Source organism: Xiphophorus maculatus, chromosome 17 (assembly GCF_002775205.1).
Source record: "Xiphophorus maculatus strain JP 163 A chromosome 17, X_maculatus-5.0-male, whole genome shotgun sequence".
NCBI classification, from domain to species: Eukaryota; Metazoa; Chordata; class Actinopteri; order Cyprinodontiformes; family Poeciliidae; genus Xiphophorus; species Xiphophorus maculatus.
The window spans coordinates 19,299,406-19,313,753 of NC_036459.1; the positions used below are offsets into that span (position 1 = coordinate 19,299,406).

At 39.8% G+C, this 14,348-nt stretch overlaps 2 protein-coding genes across 3 annotated transcripts; both read left to right on the plus strand.

The window, feature by feature from the left end:
- The first annotated feature begins 139 nt into the window (after nt 1-139).
- On the plus strand, nt 140-7,144 carry hspa14 (heat shock protein family A (Hsp70) member 14). Its single transcript, XM_023350154.1, has 14 exons — nt 140-237; nt 1,889-1,969; nt 2,117-2,199; nt 2,721-2,769; nt 3,175-3,280; nt 3,350-3,440; nt 3,630-3,734; nt 4,058-4,219; nt 5,215-5,370; nt 5,455-5,557; nt 5,962-6,177; nt 6,490-6,654; nt 6,840-6,907; nt 6,986-7,144. The coding sequence occupies exons 1-14, from the start codon at nt 169-171 to the stop codon at nt 7,068-7,070; spliced, it is 1,539 nt and encodes a 512-aa protein (XP_023205922.1). The 5' UTR covers nt 140-168; the 3' UTR covers nt 7,071-7,144.
- Nucleotides 7,145-10,133: 2,989 nt separating this feature from the next.
- Nucleotides 10,134-13,412, plus strand: LOC102228909 (beta-2-microglobulin-like). Of its 2 annotated transcripts, none has more exons than XM_005808131.2 (4): nt 10,134-10,272; nt 11,024-11,296; nt 12,624-12,655; nt 13,043-13,412. In XM_005808131.2, exons 1-3 carry the CDS (start codon nt 10,209-10,211, stop codon nt 12,635-12,637), a joined length of 351 nt encoding a protein of 116 aa, XP_005808188.1. In that variant the 5' UTR covers nt 10,134-10,208; the 3' UTR covers nt 12,638-12,655; nt 13,043-13,412. The 2 variants fall into 2 exon arrangements, with proteins under 2 accessions (XP_005808188.1, XP_023205923.1); XM_023350155.1 differs by having other exon boundaries at nt 12,624-12,651.
- The last annotated feature ends 936 nt before the right edge of the window (nt 13,413-14,348 follow it).

The window sequence follows — 14,348 nt, forward strand, 5'->3', positions numbered from 1 at the left end:
AAAGGCAACTAGACTAAGATAATATAAAGAATACTAAAGTGGAAAGACAAGGAATGTACAATGATTATGTAAGTGGCACGTGGGCAGTAATGCACAACAAAACCAGAGGGAGGCGGTAGTGCAAGTTAAACCGCCGGTAAACTCCTAAAGAAGAAGAAGAGGAAGTCTATGTTTTCCAGCATGTCTGCGATTGGGATTCATTTTGGTTATACTTGTGCCTGTGTGGCCGTGTTTAAGGTGAGCGGCTTGCAGTCTTTTACCACTTAAAATCTTTCAGAGCTGAGCTTCACGTTGCTGTTTGCGGAGAGGACGAGCATTGATGTCAGTTCCGGTAATGATGGATGGCGTCGTGGTAAAATGTAAGCGTTAGCAGCAGCAGTCTAGTGGTCTTTCAGAGGAGAAGATAAGTTGGGAGAACCAAGAGGCTAGACGATCAGAGAGGAGCGAGGGGGTCCAGGTTTGTGGAAGACCCGCCAAGTTCAGCTCAGAGGGGAGCTATATAATGTCTACACGCTAGCAGTTCCACACGTCGACGAGGTCGCCGTGTTGGGAGGGTAGTTCCGTCAGTCACTGCTTCAGTCTGTCATGTTATTACCTTTACTTTTTAATAAGGCATTCAGCTTATCGTGGTAATGTGTTCTTAATTACTACATAACGTTTTAATTTTGAAACATGTATGCTTAAAAAAATAAACCCAGGTTCGTTGTTGAAGTTGACGAAAAATAAAAATCATTCATTTCTAGTTCAATAAGGAGTTAGGCGGAAGTGAATATTTCTTAAATCTGATCATTTACCTCATTTATTTGATTGACTATATATTCTACCTATAAGCTGTCTGTAAATATTACTACCTATAATTTGTTATCCATAACAGCTTCCAGCGAACTAATGCTGTTTATATATGTATAAAGTCTATAATCTATATGATGATGTTATATGATCTACACATTCATATTCATACTTTTAACCTACCTGTAATAACAGATACATATTTATCCGAATTTGCTTTATTTGCCAAGTTTGTGCACACAAAAGAAATTTGACTGCATCTCTGCTTTGCTCTCAGTGAATGCATTTAACATACACACACACACACACACACACACACACACACACACACACACACACACACATATGTATATCGTATGTATGTATGTATGCATATATATATATATGTCTGTGTATATATGTATGTATATGTGTGTTAGAAATAATGAATGGCGGATTTTTACTCTATCGCGTCAGCCTGAAAATAAAAATCTGAACAGTTTTTTCTCCGGGATGTGTGGGGTTAGCAGAGATGCAAGTTTTCCTTTGCCTGACCCTTGACCTGTTCCAGTCCTGGATGGAGGGCTGGTCAGTCCTGCTGACCCTCTCTGCAGACCTGATTGGTCTCTACAGTTTGGACTTGTCCTCTTTGTGGATGAGCCAAACCACACAGTTCTGGACAAAAAGGGGACAGACTGAATAACATCTGTGTAGAAGATGACCAGCAGCCACTACATGTGTACAATGTGTCCATAATTCTGTTCAATGTGCAACTAGTACATTATCCAGCAGTGTGCAGGCAAGGGCTCCTCTTGGTCCCTAGAGCTGATTAACTCTCATATCTTTTCAAATCCTCGTCCTCTTTACTGTCGCTGCCTCCTGTCAAAGTATTCTATCCTGTTCCCCTTGCTTTGGTTTCAAAAGCTTAGCTCACTAAGCTCATAAAACCTCATTGTATCAAAGTATTTTTGTCATCAGATTATTTCTTGAAATATACTCAAGCTACACTTCTGACACAGGGTCCCCCCAGTGTGTTATAAGCCTGCCGGACCCCATAAGGATGTCTTCTTTGTTTCCTGTTTTTACTTTTTGTTTTAATGTAGTAAAATGTGTGTCTTAGGATGGGCGTGCTGATGTGGTGGCTAACGATGCAGGAGACAGAGTCACTCCAGCTGTGGTGGGCTACAGAGATACTGAGCAGGTGAGTCATTTCAATCTGATTTTCATTATTTCAATCTTATTTACTCTCCTAAAATTATTGCCAACAGAATCCTTTTTGTGTCTTTTCTGGTGTTCTGAAGCCGTGTCAGTCTTGCTGATTCCATGTGGGCTGTTTGTTCGTTTGCAGATTGTGGGAATAGCAGCAAAGCAAGGTCAGGTCCGAAACGCAGCCAACACAGTTGTTAAGGTGAAGCAGGTTCTGGGGAGAAGGTAGGTCACCAGAGGAGTGTTTTGTTGCAGCTTATGTAGCTTCAGTAGAACAATGGCTCTGATCAGACCTGCAGGCCAAAATCTGAATTATTATTAAATGAATTAAAACTCAAAATCTCCCACATTAATTGCCCTATAAACCTATAAAGCTACAGCAATCACTTTTTTCTTCCTTTTTTAATGTATATATCTAACAGATTTGAGCAGTATCAACTATCAGTGAGGTGTGTGTATATATATATATGTGTATATATATATATATATATATATATATATATATATATATATATATATATATATATATATATTGTTTATTTAAAAGCCTGAAACAGAAAAAAACCTGCAGTTCTTTAGAAATGACAAATAATTTTCTGTGATGAATATTTATTGAACATTTTGAAGTCGTCTTTTCAGCGAAGGTTATGTAACGAGCTTTATTTAGCTGGACTGAGGGGAAGAACGGCTGCTTGACAAGAGCTCTGGACAATAATAGAGTTCTTTTCTGTGTCTTGATGGTTTAGGTTTGATGATCCTGTGACACAAATACATAAAGCAGAGACCAAATGCAAGGTACGTTGTGGCAGCCACATTAAGAGAAAAAAGTCTATTTGTGTATTTATTTTTTGGTTATTGATTTTTCTCATTATTTAAACTTTTCCATCATATGCCACTCTTCAACCCACATAAGAGCTAGAGTGACAAAAACATTAAAAGAAACAACAGACCAGTTTTATCATCTATTATCATCAATTGACTTGTGCTATGCTAGCTACTGTCATGTAAAACATCCCATCATCAGGCACACATTCACCTGTTTCCTTCTTTTTTTGACGGGTGATAAATTTTTTACTTATCATTATTTTTATGTCTTCTGCCACTCTCTACTTGGAATAGGACTTTGGTTTCTTTCCTAAAATTGCTTTGCCAAGAAAGACAAAGCTGAAACTCCATCTGACTTGTGGTTGGTATCTGCAGGTTATCAACAGAGAGCAGATGCCATATTATGAGATCACCTGTGGAGAGCATACAGAGCTTGTGGCACCAGAGGATGTTGCAAAGCTCATCTTCAAGAAGATGAAAGGTAGCGTAAATTAAACGCACCCTGTCTGTACCCAACAGCCAATCAGCTGACTCCTTTGCTTTTCCCCAGAAACGGCTCAGTCAGCTCTGGGCTCTGATGTCACTGACACCGTTATTACTGTTCCCTTTGAGTTTGCACATGCTCAGAAGCGTAGTTTGAGGTAAGAATTTTTTTTTTCTTCATTAATTTCCATTTCATTACTGTTTTTCACCAAGCTTTATGGCTTCGGGGGACAAATTCATGGTGTTCATCTTTCTTTAATTGACAGCAGTAGATTTAACTGCTGTAGTTTAGTAGGCAAAACAGTCTGGAAGTTTTCTGGAATATGCTTCAAAATGTTGTTTTGCAGAGAGGCAGCTGAAGCTGCAGGCTTCCATGTTTTGAGGATGATCCATGAACCTGCTGCTGCTCTGCTGGCCTATAACGTGGGACAGGACTACTCCTCTGGGAACAGGTACAGGGCGGAAACGTCTGCAGAACGCCTGGAAAACAACAGAGGAAAATTCAAAAGGCTGATTAGACATCTGTTTTAACAAGCAATTAAGCAGGGGTACCTAATAAAGTGGCCAGTGAGGGTCCCTCCACAGTCGTTCTTAAAAGCTAAATTGCTTCGGGCGTCACTGGCTGCTGCTCAGCCTCTTCATTTATCTGAGCTGTGCTGAAATGACTTGAGTTCTGATGAGGTTAAGCTTACTGAGTCTGATCTGAATTCTAAATGGATCGTCTTCCTCATGGGTAGAGTGTGTGTTGATGTTTGGCCTTGTGGTTTTGTCCCAGTCACGTCCTGGTGTATAAACTTGGAGGGACGTCCCTGAGTGTGACGCTGCTGCAGGTGAACGGGGGGATGCTGCGGGTGGTCACCACCCGGACGGACCACAGCATCGGAGGGGAGAGCTTCACCCAGGCCCTGGCCCAGCACCTGGCCTCAGAGTTCAAACGGTAGCTGCCGTCACAAACAACAACACAAGTCAGGTCCATTAAACACAGAGAAGAACGTTCAGTTAATGGCTTTTATTTTGAAGTTCCTTTGATCAGAATGATGCATATCAAGTGTTTATTTTTGCTCATGCTGAAATAAACACTTACTGAAATGAAAGCTCAAAATATTATATCAGGCCAGCAATATAGGATAGTGAATCTTTATAGTGTTAGTTTCACTTTTAGAATCTTATGACCAAAATAATTATCTTTTTGATAATTTGTAAAATGTGGGTCTGTATCTTTGTGTTATGCTAAGGTTGAAGGTTAAATCTTGATGGGTTAATAAGCTAATAACAGAAATATTTCAAATCAATAAGAACTTGCATCTCAACATCACCACCAGGTCCTTAGGACTGGAGATGTTCCCATAATTCCAGAGGGCATCTGTATAATATAGGAAATATTGAGAGTTGCTTTAGATACCAGGAACCTCTTTTCTCTGGACAGTTTTTCTCAGCCGTCATGGCAGCCAGATGTCGCTAGCCTGGCTGTTGCCTTCCTGTGCAATTCCATAAAAAAAATTCTGGTTTACAGAACAGTTTGGGCTTTCTCCTACTCACTTGGATTCCCTATGGTAGAATTTCTAAACAGTAAACAGAAGGAGTGAATGATAATGTTGATTTTCTGCTCTGTTTTAGAATTGTAGTCTGCCTGTAGTTTTAGTGACGGCAGTGAAGGAAGCTGCTCAGTCTGTTGGTTACACTTTCAAATATTAAATTAATATTAACAATTGCCTCATTTTAATGGACCCTTCTCTCACAGCGCAGACCATTTCTGGTAAACTGGTACACTACATACATCACAGGCAAACGTTAGCGACTAGGTAAAATGTAAAACTTTAACAGAGTCCAGGCCTCCAGGATGGAATGATTTCTCAGTAGTTGAGGGTCCAGTAGCACAGCGTTGAACCAAGCTGGTTTTCACCGGGCTAAGCCGTCTGTGTTGTTGTGCAGAACCTTTAAACACGATGTGAGCAGTAACCCGCGGGCACTGCTGAAGCTCATGAACAGTGCAGACATGGCCAAGCACTCTCTGTCCTCCTTGGGATCAGCCAACTGCTTCGTTGATTCTCTGCATGATGGCGTAGACTTTGAGTGCACCGTTTCTAGGTGAGCTGTCAGCGAGGGCGTCATGGGAAAGTTTATATTTGTTTAATTTCATTATGCTTTGACCTTTTGGTTCGTTTCCCACAGAGCTCGATTTGAGCTGCTCTGCTCCACACTGTTCAACAAAAGCATCCAGCCAATCAGGTCGCTGCTGGACGAGGCGGGACTCTCTGCCGGAGACATCAACAAGGTGAGACAGGCTGACCCAGGCACAGCTTCATGCAAAGCACATCAAAAAATAACAGGTTCATGTTGAGAGAAAAAATAAAATGTTGTGATGTACTTCAAAGATTATATTAATTTTGATCAATTAGGGAAAAATGACCTTATTTGGTTATCAGTTGCGCTTAAGACGTTTACTACTAAACCTGACTAGTACCTAGCTAGGTGTTTGGTCTGTTCATGCTGCGAGGCATTCACAGTTTCACACAGTTCTTTTATTGTTTGCATAGTTGGATCCTAATAAGTGCTTCTAGCACCATTTCTCTTTCCACTCAACTTTCCACTCTGAAAAACCAGCTTGTTTACCACCGCTTGCCTGCTGAGCATCTGTAAATCTGAATTCTGGCAGTTGGGCGGCCATTTTTGTTTTAGGTGGTTCTCTGTGGCGGATCGTCCAGGATCCCTCGCCTCCAACAAATGATCCGTGAGATGTTCCCGGACGTGGAGCTGCTGAACTCGGCGCCTCCGGATGAGGTGATTGCTGTGGGAGCGGCCATGGAGGCGGGGCTTCTGGTTGGCCGGGACGGCCTGGCCCCGGAGGAGGAGTCTGTTGCCGTGGATGTTTCTGCTGCTGACATCCTCCTGAAGGTATCCTCAGCCAATTGAGTCGTCTGCACTTAGCAGTCTGCACAGCATGGATGGCTTTCCCTTTGGAATATGACATTTATATATATTACTATATATAAAGTGGATAAAATATTGTCATATTGTGACAACATTCCAAAACAGAAACAGCAAGTCAAGTAGTGACTCATTTTCCCTCTTAAAATAGTGGAGTCTATGGAATTAGTTATTTTATTGTTTGAGATGGAAAATAAAGATATAAAGCAAAAGACATCCTCTTTCATTCACTTCTATAAAATGAGGATTAGGATGAAAGTGTTCTGCTATGTGCTGCAGGAAGTGGATGAATCGGGAGCTGAGATGTTTAGCATTCTCCTTCCTGTGGGAACTCCCCTTCCTGCGCGCAGACACCACACCTTCTCTGCCCAGGGCAGACTGTCCTCCCTCTGCCTGGAGGTTTATCAGAGGGTTGCCACGCAGCAGCCCCAAAAACTATCCAAGGTAATCAGAATTGTAGCTTTGTATTCAGGTGAGTTTTAGTACTTTGTAGTTTGATATTGTCGACTGGAAAAAGTCTGTGACGCAGCTGCACATTTTCACAGAAGGTCAAGAATTTGTGCAAATTCACAAAAATATATAATAATTCAGCATCTAACTACTTGCACATGTTTGTATTTAACATCCAGATTATTTTAAGAGACCTGCAGCCCAGTGAAGAGAACCACAGCATTGATGCTGTGATCACTATGAAAAGGTGTGTGTCCTCTGAAGCTCAGTGTGTTCAGTTCAGTTCAGTTCAGAGTTGTGGAGAATTCTTGTCTGTGTGTTCCAGGGACGGTTCTGTTCATGTGTCATGTGCAGCGCAGAGCAGTGGGAAATCTGAGGCCGTCACCATAGCAGCAGCAGCAGCATCATGAGTTCACTTCATCGCCTTCCTCTCTGTGTTGCAGCGCTCCTGTTTTCTACAACTTAATAAACTAATGAAACCATGTACAGCTGCTCTGTGCTTTCATGGAATAATGCAGATTGCAAAAATGACCACAAGGTGTCGCACTTTGAAGGTTCTTCTGAGCAGGTTTGAGAGTTGGGCAGGGTGAGCAGGATATGATGCTGGAACACATTCAGATAAAAATGAAAGTAAAGTTCTGGTCAGGCTGTTTGTGGCCTTCATCAACTGTGATCACACTGAGATGGAAACAATTGTTTCTGCATTTTATATGAAATAATTAGTACTAAAAGTGGTTCTCTGGCTGGAAATAAGTGATGAGAAGAAACACTGCAGCAATGTGCAATCAAATGACATGCTCTCGTCAGAGTTACATAATTATATCTCCTTGAAGAAACCATTCACATTTATCGTAAAATAAACTGATGCAGCTATCACAAAACAATGTTTCTGTATGAGCTAATGCATTGGAAATGCCCCATTTAGGTAAAAATAAAAAAAGCTTTTTAAAAAAAAAAATTATCCAGCATCTACACTAGATCCTGTATCTTATGTGTCACATCTAAAGAAAAGTTTTTACCCAACTTTCTCATATTTTGGGTTGCTGATGAGAGAAGGCCACTCCAGGCGTTCTTCTAGGTCACATGATGATGTTAAACCAGATTTGTTCTTAAACTGGGTCCAGGTCAGATTCCAGTGGAATTACAGACGCACCTGTTTTTTGTTTGCTTTTGTTTATTTTTTTGTTAAAGCTATTACAGATCACAATATAGTGTTGGTATTAAATTATACTTTAAATCACTTTCTAGTCAATCGACCCAATTAAATCATTTTACTCTGGAGACATGTTCACTCAGTCGCTCACGTCTACACAGATACAGACAACTTGGGGTTAAGTGCCTTGCACGCGGGCACGTCGACGTGCCACGAAGAAAAGCTGCAATTGAACCCACAACTTTTCAGGATGCGAGTCCTACCCTCTAAGCCCAAGTTTCCCCCAAACAAATCTGAGCTAGCTTGTAGTACTCCAGTGGACCTCGCCTATTTGTTCAGTATTTCTACACAATGCTGCTTGACTTGCTGTTGGCTGGTGAGGTTTAATCCTCAACATGGCTGTCATCTTCGAGTCCCGACCCGATGACCTTTGCCCTATGTCTTCTCTCTCTTTCAGAACTTGCTTTCCTGTCTGACCACTCTCAAATAAAGGCCTCTAAAGCCGATAAAACCTAAAAAAAAAACACCTGAAAATTGAAAGATGAGTTGTTAAATTTGTATTTTGACATGTGACATGTCTCCTAGACCTACATGTATTAAAAGACAATCGAAACTAAATTAGACATTTTATTATATAAAACCAAACGAGTGGAAATCCCCAAACGTTCCTGAGTGTGTGCCAAACCCAGGCCTGTAAAAGTGGTGCAGAAGCTCCGCCCAGTCAGATGGAGCAGTGAGAGGGTGTCCAGATTAGACACCATCATGTTTGATCCAATGACATCATCGCAGCGTTCTGAGTTTAGACAGAAAGTGAAACTTTGTGGCAGAGTTTTATCCTTCATTGTTTTTGCTATCTTTGTGAAATCGAAATCTGAGCAACACAAAGGTTTAGCATTCTTTTATTTTGTTTTTTAAAAAAAGGAATCATTCTCTTTCTCAATTCCATTTTATTTCTTTCCTTAAGCTCTTCATATGTTAGCTTGTACCATACTGGCTCTGTTTTTTTGTTTGTTTGTTTTTTTTAGCAAATGAGGCGTTAAACAACAAAGATGTATAATTCTAGTTGATCATGAGGCCCATAGTGTAAAGTTCTGTCCTACAGTACCAATGATGCTAAAAATCACAGCACAATCAGCGCTGCATGTCCTCCAGGTCAAAACAAGAGCAACTCACAGCTTGTCAGGGACACCAACAGGTTTCCATCAGTGGTTGGGTAGAGATAGCACCAGCTCTTCCACATGTGGATAAAATGATCTACTCACTGTTTCACTTGTGAACCATTTTTGGTTTTAGGAACTTAGTTTCTGTAGAAACGTTGGCTGCACTCCTGGATAATTTGGTTTGCTTATCACGTCCTGTATACAAACCCTTTCTGCTTTTCATTTAATAGCTGTGATTTAGTTTTTCTATTCTATGCCGACTGCTTTCTTTTGGAAGAGCCAGAGTGGAAGAACCTCAGTGCTGGTTCTGCTGGACCCCAGTGCAGCCTTTCACTCTGCTGACCATGACACTAAGTGAGCTGAAAGGACTCTGGTCCGGCACTCAGTTGGTTTGAATCTGAGGATAAAACAAAGTGTGAAGATTTGTAGCTACTGACAGCAGATAGTTCAGGCCTTCAGTCTTCATCTCTTTTAAGTGGACTTTCTCTTCATGCCATCCTCGTCCCTTTGGCTTTGCTATAACACCACTGCCAGTCCTCTGACAGCTTACCAACTTATTGGCATATTTCTTCTGATTAACAGCCTTTTCATACATATGTGATGTTTTCATACTCCATGAAGACAATGTGGTCTACAGCTAATCAATTATTGTGCCTTTTTCTGTGATGTATTCATTTATTGCCTTTTTATTATTATTATGAATGAGGCTATTACTTTGCTGAGTATAATGTGTACACAGAGGTTGAATCTTTATTTTAAAACTCTTTATCTTTGCTGGGGAGTTAATTGGAACTGGAAATACTGGGTTACTGGGAGGATGGGGTTTATGGAACCAGTTACCAGAGAAAAGGAAGTTTTGGTAATATCCAAAAAAGAACACATTCAGTCTACCGTTTCCTTTTTTGAAAACAAAGGAACTCAATTACAACTTTCACACTGTAACAGAAAACCCCAAAAGGTTTAGTTTTTATGTTCATTGTCTGGAGAATTCAGAACACGGAAACACCTAACCCGTTTACCAAAACTCGTCTCAGCCTACAGTTAACGCAAACGTGTTTGGTCATATTTTACCTGGTAACGTCAGGATATAAAATTCCTGATTGGTTAAGGTCACAGAGTGGGCGGGATTTGATGTGTATTCAACCCGAGGCTGAAGCACTTTCTGTTTATTGATCAGAGGACGGAGAAAGAGCCGGTTCTGTTCCAAACCTTCCGCCACCCGAAGAAGAAGAAAGATGAAGCTGCTGCTGTGTCTCGCAGCTCTGGTTGCTATTTTCTGCGCAGTGAGCTGCAAAATTTGTAAGTAGCAAAATCTTCTGTTTAATTCTGCCAGGATAGAATAAAACAGTGTGATAGTCTTCATCACACTGAAGAATATCAGAAACATTTCCTATTTACAGGATTGATCTTCTGACGCTGTCAACAGTTTCGTGTTCTGTTCAGTAACAACGTTTTAGGCGACACTATTGGTGTCTTTTTGTTGATTTGATCTTGATGAGGCCTCGATATAGACGCAGTTGTAATTGACATTATATATATACATAATTAATATATATGTGCAGAATATGTTTTTCTTTTAGTTAATTCTCCCGAAAGCTTCAATGTTGGCGGGAATTGAAGTCAAGGACAAATATGAAGCATAAAATAATTATAGAAAAAGCTTGATTTGAGTTTAGTTTCGATTTTCCCACATTGCAGACTGTTGAATATCTCCCCCTACTGGCGACAGTGTGAAGTAATTTTCAAATACTCTTTCTTTTCTACCGTTGCTTCTCTGCGCCAAATTATTGATCTTCTGTGAACACGTGAAGGTTTAATGTCTGAACTGTCATAGAAACACTGGTTTGATTTTTAAGCGAAATAAAAGTAAAGATTTTGAGGATCTCTGGTTGTATTGAGAACTTATTTAATATGTTAGCAGTCTGACGAAGCTTTTTCATTATCTCAAAGTCTAAATTGAGACACTGAGAAGGAATTATTTGCAGAAGAAATGTGAATAATTACCATAATCCTGTGAAATGACGACCATTTTTTGCCCTGTTGCCTCCAGCTCCACCCAAGGTTCTGATCTACAGCCGTAACCCTGGAGAGTTCGGGAAGCAAAACTCTCTGATCTGCCATGTGAGCAACTTCCACCCCCCTGACATCACCATTGACCTCCTGTGTGATGGCACAACACTCCCCAACCCCGTGCAGACCGACCTGGCCTTCAAACAGGACTGGCACTTCCACCTGACCAAGAGCGCCACCTTCACCCCAGAATCTGGCAAAACATGCATCTGCAGAGTTAATCATGCGGGAACATCCAACGACTACAATTGGGGTGAGTTGGTCATTTAAAATCTTTCTGGAATAGATATTTTTTTGAATCAGAACCAAAGTCCAGGAATTCCCCTCAGTCTGAATTTGGCTTAATCCGTTTTGCTTTCGATTTCCCTCCCTGCGACATGCCTGGTCATATGACTGCAACCAACAGAAACCTGCTGGGAGAACAATGGTTTCATAAAAACAATCATTTAAACCTGTGGAAATGTACCCACATATTGTTATATCTAATTCATTAAACCTCTATGATAAAAGTATGACCATTAGTGACGGGGCTTATGGCTCTTCAGGATCAGTTAACTTCAAAGAGCTGTTTAAAGTATCCAATTTTGAAAATGTTAATTTTTCAAATAACAAACCGTCTTATCCATAATATAGTTTTATTTTAATTGCTTTTGGAGATAAAGTTCACAAAAAAGTTGAATCATCTGTAATAAGTAAATAACCAAAGTATGTTCTTATAGGTTATAGTATATATTTTCATAAAACATAAAATTTCAAAATATACTTGTTAAATACCCGTGTAGCTTTTTAAATCAATGTTGTGTGTATTTATAATGTTTTAGTGCTTTTTGTAATATTGAAACAAAATTTTAAAAAATGTAACAGAAAGTAGAAGGAAAAAGTTGACTACAGATGCAGTGGCAGAAAACACAAATCCTCCTCTGGACTATTAAATATAAGAATTAATGTGACTATACACATTAACCAAAGAGCAACAAGGAAGAATAAACCAGGGAGAAGGGAGCGTCCTCATCCTCTCTCCTGCTGCATGAAGCCTGTCAGTGTAGCCGCCAGCTAGTGCAGAGCCGCCATGACACGAAAAAAACAAACCCAGACTGTGTGCTCATAAACCAGAACTCTCCTCTGTTTTATTTATTTGTTGATTAAATACATATATTTTTCATTAAATATTATAAGAGCAGTCTGCACAGAGCATTGTTAGCAAGTTAAGTTATGATAATAAGCAAAGAACAGCTCTCAGTCAGACCTGCCGTTCTTAGTAAAGAGCTGTTAAAAGAGTCGGATTGTTCGTGAATGTCACATCACTGATGACGATACCTAAATGATATCTACAGAACCTGCAGAGCAACGTTTCCGGCTTTTATTTTTTTCAATATTTGTTGCTGTTGTGCTCAACTTTGAAATAAATGAAAATGGTTCAGGTATACAATCACCATGTCAGAAAACCAAAAATGTTTTGCTGAAAAGTATTGTCCCCAGTAGAACATTCTGGGAAATATATATATTTTTTTCCCCGAACATCAACCTGGACTATCAGAAAGTCCTCAGATGAGTAACAGTTGCTGTGTTGTGTTTTACAGAGCCCAACATGTAACTGCAGAAACCCAGGCAGGTAAGTTTCCTCATGTTCCTGCTGTCAGAACCGATGAGCCACAGTAAAATTATCATATAGATAAAGTTAATTACTATATACTTGTTAAATAGTAACAATAATAGCTATTATTTCATTATCACCAACGTTTTCCTCACTGAGAAATTCTGTTTATTCATAATTGATATTTGTAAGTTTGGTAAAATTCTGTTCCAACATGTTTTGGCTATCTTCAAGGTCAGATTACTTTTGATTGATTACTTTTCAAAACTTTTCTAATGCTTTTTTTTTTAATGTTGAAGCTGAAAACAACATAGAAGTAGATCAGAAACAGTTTTTATCTTGACTGCACTTTGGCTCCTCAGCAGCAAGATCATCTCTTATTAATGCTGTCATGTTTCTTTTCAGAATGTCCTCTGCTGCAGAATCATGTGTTCACCATCCCATCAATCAGCAGCATCAGTTTTCTTCAATTTGCCTCTCACTGTCTATTGAACAATAGTTGGGTAGAAGGTGGTGGGTCATTTTCAGTCTTGTTTTTGTTAATACAAACTTTCCTATACACCAGGTGGTAATTTAAGTGTGCTGTTTTAATTTCTTGCTTTTCATCCTGTAAATGATTGTATCCATGTTTGATATGTAAACTCTCTTAAAAGTGAAACTTTTTATTTCATAATTGGCCAAATTGTCTGAGAGGTTTTTCTATTTTTCTTATTGATTTATGGCTTAAGGTGATTGTCGGCAGTCTGTACTAAATAAAAGCCTCTTAGTAAAACTTCTTTTCTGTCATTAATTAAGAAACATTACAATAGTTACAAAATTATAGCTTACTATAAAACAAAATACAAATAAACTGTGGCTTTATTTCATCCCAAAGGGAAAATATTATCATAACTCAATGTTAGTCAAATATCTTCAAAGAATTTTGTCAGTGTGAATTTATTCATAAAGTACTTTAAAAGCAGCTGTTAAGTTCACCAACATGCTGTACAGTAATTCCTACAATTATGGATGCTGAAGGAGGGAGGATCTCCAGTAGCAGTCAGTCTTCCAATGAATGTGAAGAGTCTTCTGACTGAAGACCTCTGCTGTCTTGACAGTCATGACATGCTAACAGCAGAGCTGGTCTTCCACAATAACACATCCAGGGTGACTCCGTCAGTTGATGGCGGCTCTGCTGGTCCATCTCCTTTGCTTCTGCTGCTCTTCAGGTTTCTGTCTGAACGTTTGGTCAGAGCTGGGCAGAGAGAGGTTGAAGTTGGGGATCGGATCCTCATCTGTTGTAATTGATGGAAGAGTTTGAACTTCCTCCTCCTCTCTGCTCCATGCAGATTCTGTTTTAACTTCTCTGGGATGTGGGGTCAGAGTTCAGATGTCAGTTAAGCTTTTGAGAACTTAATTAAATGCCACACTATGACAGCTGTGTCTCACTGTGTATGTAAATGTCTGGTTTCAGTTGTACTTAAATACTACAAACTCACTAAATAATGTTAAAGCATACGACTACCTGGGTTAACTGGACTGACTCTGTTTTAGCTTCGTCTTGACCCCACAGCCTGTAGTTTGTCTCTGACTGACAGAGGGAGTCTCTGTCAGTGAGGCAGAGTTACAGCCTGAATCGTACGGTAACCGCTCCGATGTTCTGCTGTAACTCATTCAGCATGTTTGACTCAGAGCAGAAATCTCCTCCATGATGCTTCCAGGCATATATTAC

Bases quoted from the DNA above. Each gene is read 5' to 3' on its own strand.
- hspa14 (XM_023350154.1), top strand. From the start codon at position 169: ATGTTTTCCAGCATGTCTGCGATTGGGATTCATTTTGGTTATACTTGT. The intron at 1,970-2,116 runs GTGAGTCATTTC...GTTCGTTTGCAG, and splicing joins GCTACAGAGATACTGAGCAG to ATTGTGGGAATAGCAGCAAA. The intron at 3,281-3,349 runs GTAGCGTAAATT...GCTTTTCCCCAG, and splicing joins CATCTTCAAGAAGATGAAAG to AAACGGCTCAGTCAGCTCTG.
- LOC102228909 (XM_005808131.2), top strand. From the start codon at position 10,209: ATGAAGCTGCTGCTGTGTCTCGCAGCTCTGGTTGCTATTTTCTGCGCA. The intron at 10,273-11,023 runs GTAAGTAGCAAA...TGTTGCCTCCAG, and splicing joins CGCAGTGAGCTGCAAAATTT to CTCCACCCAAGGTTCTGATC.